Source organism: Pecten maximus, chromosome 8, assembly GCF_902652985.1.
Source record: "Pecten maximus chromosome 8, xPecMax1.1, whole genome shotgun sequence".
Lineage (NCBI taxonomy): Eukaryota > Metazoa > Mollusca > Bivalvia > Pectinida > Pectinidae > Pecten > Pecten maximus.
In genome coordinates this window covers 14,009,438-14,015,348 of record NC_047022.1, presented here as the reverse complement: position 1 = coordinate 14,015,348, position 5,911 = coordinate 14,009,438, and the positions used below count along the sequence as shown (strand labels likewise).

The 5,911-nt window shown below is 32.9% G+C and overlaps 1 protein-coding gene and 1 pseudogene across 1 annotated transcript; both read right to left on the bottom strand.

The window, feature by feature from the left end:
* Positions 1 to 140: 140 nt before the first annotated feature.
* On the bottom strand, positions 141 to 1,508 carry LOC117332522 (dynein light chain 2, cytoplasmic-like). Its single transcript, XM_033891464.1, has 2 exons — positions 1,381 to 1,508; positions 141 to 710 (listed from the first exon to the last, which is right to left on the bottom strand). The coding sequence occupies exon 2, from the start codon at positions 703 to 705 to the stop codon at positions 436 to 438; it is 270 nt and encodes an 89-aa protein (XP_033747355.1). The 5' UTR covers positions 706 to 710; positions 1,381 to 1,508; the 3' UTR covers positions 141 to 435.
* A 3,470-nt stretch (positions 1,509 to 4,978) lies between these two features.
* LOC117332521 lies at positions 4,979 to 5,570 on the bottom strand (annotated as a pseudogene).
* Between the last annotated feature and the right edge of the window lie 341 nt (positions 5,571 to 5,911).

Genomic DNA, 5,911 nt, shown 5'->3' with positions numbered 1-5,911 from the left:
TTTAGTACGGAATAAAAACTGTAGAACACCGCTATTTCGTCCTTAAATGATGGTGGAGACTCAACTGTTCAGGTTTGAAAATGGGAGATGCTTCTCGTAAAATAACCAGCAATTAAATGATTATGTATAACACAAAAACGTTTATTTCAACAATATTTTTTATTAATATATAGTAAAAAGTAAATAACAAAGATCCTATGTCATAGTAATAAAATTATAACAAAAAGCAATGTAATAAATTTATCAATAAAAACTATCTCTAGCAATTGTTGTGTGTATGACGTAACAATCACAATAGGCCTTTCAATATCTGCCGACTCCGCTGTAGGTCATCTGAAGTGTTCAATGAATACGTCCATGAAAGCAATATGAAATTGTCTATTATGCAGCTGATATATAGCACGTTTGATATGAATTCAATGTCCAATTCCGAGGCTAACCAGATTTAAAGAGCAGGATGGCAACTTGTCCAAGATAGAAGTAAATAAAGTGTTTCGTCTCGTGCGTCACGTAACTCCCAAAGTTACGTCCAACAATGCAATGCCAGGTTGGGTTGTACTTTTTGTCAAACTCCTTTTTGATGTAGGCAGCAATGTCCTTTTCAATGTTGTATTTCTCTAAAGCTGTTGTTGCACAGTCAACACAATCCTGCTGCATGTCTTCAGACATATCTGCATTCTTGATTACGGCCTTTCTCTCCGTCATGATTACTGAAATTTAATAAAGTTTACAAACTATTATTAACGAATATATCCACGAAAAAGTATTAGAAAATTAATCCGCCAATTCACGACATAATTATGTAGATATTTCAACAATTTTGTCGCATAACATCAAGGTGTGCCGCATTTCGATTCGTAGCACGTATCTGGTATGTATACTATACATATTTATATAAATTATATAAAAATATGAAAACTTTTCTTTTGATTTTACTGTTTGTATGATAAATACCATGTACATTACACATGCAATGGGGGCTTCCATTTTGTATGATATTGTTTTAGCACAAAACATTTAATTAACGAAAATGGTGTACAATCTATATATTTTAACATACATGAGTGTTTTAGAAAGGAATAAACGTTTAAAATATTTTTTTCTTGTAGAATATCATATTCAAGTGGTTTTGTAATATTCCTAATCTAAAGAAAAGTAGTATATAACTTTCCAAATAAGATATAAAAAAAGAACCGTAAGTTACAATCTTAATTAAATCATTTATCCTACAACATCGTCTACATTCCACAACACTTGTTAGTAACCTATTTCATGAAATGACCTAGACTACACCCATAATTTCACAAATATAACTTATTACCTGTCCACGCCTTCTGAAGGAAAAAACATATGCCATGTACAAACTAAGAACTATTTTACCTGTATTTCCTGCAATCACCAGATGATGCTTGATGAATCAAAGTTTGTGGTAGTGAAAGTTGCTAGCAACCACAACCTATAAAACTTCATCCATGGACACAGTGTTGTATGCTTTGATTGGTGCGAAATCTTCTTTCTATTAGAGAAATAAATAGCATCTTGTGGGTTCGTATATCGTCCCGTGATCCTTCACGTTCCAACGATTTGAGCAGACGACATGTTTGGACACATACATAGTATTACCTGTGTGTTTCACTTGTGTGTTTTTTATCCAATAAGTAACAAATGTATTCTCAGCATAGCGTGTCATAAATGAAGCGCACATGTAATATGGCATTGTTGATTAAATGTCACCTTCGATAGTTTTGGCCAACTTATGGTGAGTATCGAACTGTATGTAATACATGTTTGCTCAATCAATAATATTCAAAGTATGACATTTCCTATAAGAAATGAGAACAAAAGTCATTAAAGTATGTTTTAATGTAACTAATATGCTAATTCATATATCAATTCCTCGAAATCAGAGGCTTTTAAACCCAAAGCAAAGTAAATTAGATAAATATGATTCATGTAATATATTTGGTGAATGGAAACACAATGGTATGTCTACCATAATATTCCTTTTTTGATGGAATTGCAGTCCTATTTTCCATCAGCTCTAATTCAGAATCCCAGGATCACTAAATTGGACAATATTTTGTTGATTGGTGTGTTGAGATGTGAAATAATACTACATTGTATCTACAAGTGAGACCCTGCTATGTGTCTGTCTCCTCACCCGAAGTTAACGATATGCTGCAAAGACTTCAAGGTATCAACACCCAAGGCTCTAGAATTACAAAACAGGATGTGTGATGCAGTTTAATTCATATTTTTTGTTTGTTTGTTTGTCTTTCCCCTAACTAGTCTATCTAATTCTCAATTTGTATTTAAAGGTGTTTTTAATCATGTATGCCTTTGGTACAATCCTTCATTCTCAGATGGAATAGAAGTTTGTTTCTGCAGTCAGGGTGTGTTAAAATGTTGATGTACGTTATATACTGTTAATGTACGTTATATACTGTATGCTATTAATAAACTATAGTATTCATAGGCGGATCCATAAAGGGGTGAGAAACTTTACACACTAATGATTTCAAACTTAAGTTTTTTAAACATCTAACTTCAATTTATACCTGATTTTATGTAGTAAAAAAATGTATATTTCTACGCCCCACTATATGCAGAGGTATGGCATGATTAAGTTCTTATATTCATTTCTGATACCCATGTTGGCCACATATGAAACACACTTAGCTGCCATGTTTAATATTGCTGTAAAATACAAAATAGGATATTCTGCAATGATTATAAATCAATATACGTACTGTTATGAAATGACCATGATCTTTAGCATGATCAGTGGAAATTTAGCGCGTACGCAGAACTGAGCAAAGTGGTGTTTTGGAATGTTATAGAAAATAATTTTATCTTTTATCAACTTGTGTATATTTGCACTAAGAGGAAGGAATGTTTCTCAGCTACTTTTAGATGTCATACCAGAGTAGTTGCATTGTTGACAACATATGAAGATTGTCACGATAAATAGTAGTCTACCAAATACAGTACCAGTAGCTGCAGTATATATTATCTAGTTAATGCTGAACCTTCTATTGAAATATATGGACATTTTGAACTCGAGATGGTGGTGTGCGACCTGTCAAACCAGGGGGCGCAGTTCCGAGAGTGTTTGGGCCACAGGTGCCCGGTTTCTAATACTAGTAAATTAGTAATCCATTTAATATATATAAAAAAAAATCCACTATAAAAATAGACTATTTCTGTAGTAGTAGAGTGGAACTTTTATATATATCATACATGGATTATTAGAAACCGGGCACCGGTGATTTTGGCGTGTTGAGTAGACAGCGGGAAATGTCAACATTGAATTGAGACTTTTCACGGACAATGTAAAGTGATAGTATTTGGTGTCGGTGCGAGTACATGCGACGTTCACTCGGGCACGCGCTTCGCATGGAGCTCCATATATGCTCAGTGTAATCCCTCGTGATGATCTATATATAGAATGATATAACTGGGTTAGCGCCCCATGAGGTTTATCACACGTGCTGTTTGTATACTGTCATTGTTGAAATGATTTACGTAACTATATAAATATTATTTATTTTAGTTTCACGCCTCTGTCATTTCGTAATATAGCTATCACAAATCACCGTAAAGATTGATGTTCATCTTTAATCTTTGCTAATTTCATAATTCGTGAGCGCTGTTTAATGTCTTTGATCAAACAACACTTTTAAGGCAAATTTGTTAGACAATTAACGTTTCTACTAATTATCATTAACATTTGTTTTTTTCAATTAAGTCTACCAAACAGCTTTCGTTTGATAAAAAAAAACATTTAACAGGTTATATAGACATGTGCCTGGATGAAATACCTTCCACGATATTTATTTTCTACGTCTAAAGAGATTTAATTTAAATGCTTTTTAAAATCTAGATTGGTGTAACACTACAAATTTATTCCGTGAATGTCCAAGTTTTTTTTCTGTACTTATTTCATCTTTTCATACAAATGTATACTCGTCATCAAATGGTTGTCAGGATTTCTTTTTCTTGCATGAAATGATTGAAATACCTTTATATACAATGAAACCTCGATATATTGCCATCTTACAAACACTTTCCGACACTATCATCAACTCCAAAACTCTTATACGGTATTGTCTTACTGTATCTCTACTGTACTTCCCCTTAGATACTTCATATAAGAAATTTATGACACAAACTAGAAATTTGATGTTGTAATATGTACAGCACCCACTTTACCGGATACAGTTTTGACCTATATAAGCGTCTTTCACAAGTGCAGACTGCCTATCAATAAATTGATAGGGAAGCAACATCTTCCCAAACTGAAACATCAACTGAACCCAAACATCCGATTCCATTTCAACAGGCAGTGAGCGAATGTAACCCATTGGCAAGTGGGTCTATTAAATTACAGAAAAAAACAGCATACGCGCCATGAATCAAGAATGAAATCAATTTGATTTCAATTACACAAAAACGTAGATGATATTAGCCCATGGAAGTTGATTGAAAATTCAACCTGAATCACTTCATCCATTTTTCGCTAACCTCAATATTACACCACCAAGTCAGAACTGCTATAGCTCAACATGGTGTCTTTGAAAAACGAGCTAAAACTTAAATGTGCGGAGGGAGTTGGAGTAAAACAGTATGCACCTAACTAAATCGTTCATGAGTATACATACATGTAAAGATAATTAATATTTAAAATGGCAAAGCAAACCATGCTTCAAAACAGACTACACTAATCGTCTTAAGAGCAGGTGTGACGAAAGAAATGAGTAATGATACGGTGGTTTATAAAAGAAAACTACACGAATAACAAGTATATTTACTTATTGAGACGACTTAAGTAAGGAATAAAACCTGCTCAATATCGCTATTTCGTCTTTTAATGATAGTGGAGGCTAAAAGAACGTTAATTTTGAAAGAGGGATATGCACTAACCCGGATTCAGTAGATGTAGATTGTCGTAAAATAATCGTCAATCAAACACAAAAACTTGCTGAGTAAAATTGTATTTCAACAATATTTTTTATTAATATAGAGGTATGTAGTAAAAGTAAATAACAAAGATCCTATATAATATCATAGCAATAGAATTATAACAAAAAGTAAAGTACTAGATTTACCAGTAAAACTATTTCAGTCAAGCAAAAGTTGTGTGTAGCAATCACAATAGGCCTTTCAGTATCTGCTGACTCTGCTGTAGGTCATCTGAAGTGTTCAATGAATACGTCCATGAAAGCAATATGAAAATGTCTATTATGCAGCGATATATAGCACGTTTGATATGAATTCAATGTCCAATTCCGAGGCTAACCAGATTTAAAGAGCAGGATGGCAACTTGTCCAAGATAGAAGTAAATAAAGTGTTTCGTCTCGTGCGTCACGTAACTTCCCAAAGTTACGTCCAACAATGCAATGCCAGGTTGGGTTGTACTTTTTGTCAAACTCCTTTTTGATGTAGGCTGCAATGTCCTTTTCAATGTTGTATTTCTCTAAAGCTGTTGTTGCACAGTCAACACTATCTTGCTGCATGTCTTCAGCCATATCTGCATTCTTGATTACAGCCTTTCTCTCCGTCATGATTACTGAAATTTAATGAAATTTACCAATTATTTTAAAGGAATATATCCATGAAAAATTATTTCAAAATAAAATTGCCAGTTCATGATGAATATATTGCATAATTATATCATTTATATTGTATATTCCATTCCAACAAATTTTGTCACAACCTCAATATAATATTTGTGTTTTGTTGGTTCTGTTTATATATACATGTATATATATATATACTCCTATATTACATATTTATGTAGGGCAACAAAACATCTAATTTAGACAACCTGTTTTCTTAGGTATTGTTTTTTGTAAAATATCAAATTCCGATGGTTTTAACCTAATATTTCTATGTTTGAGTGTTAATGAT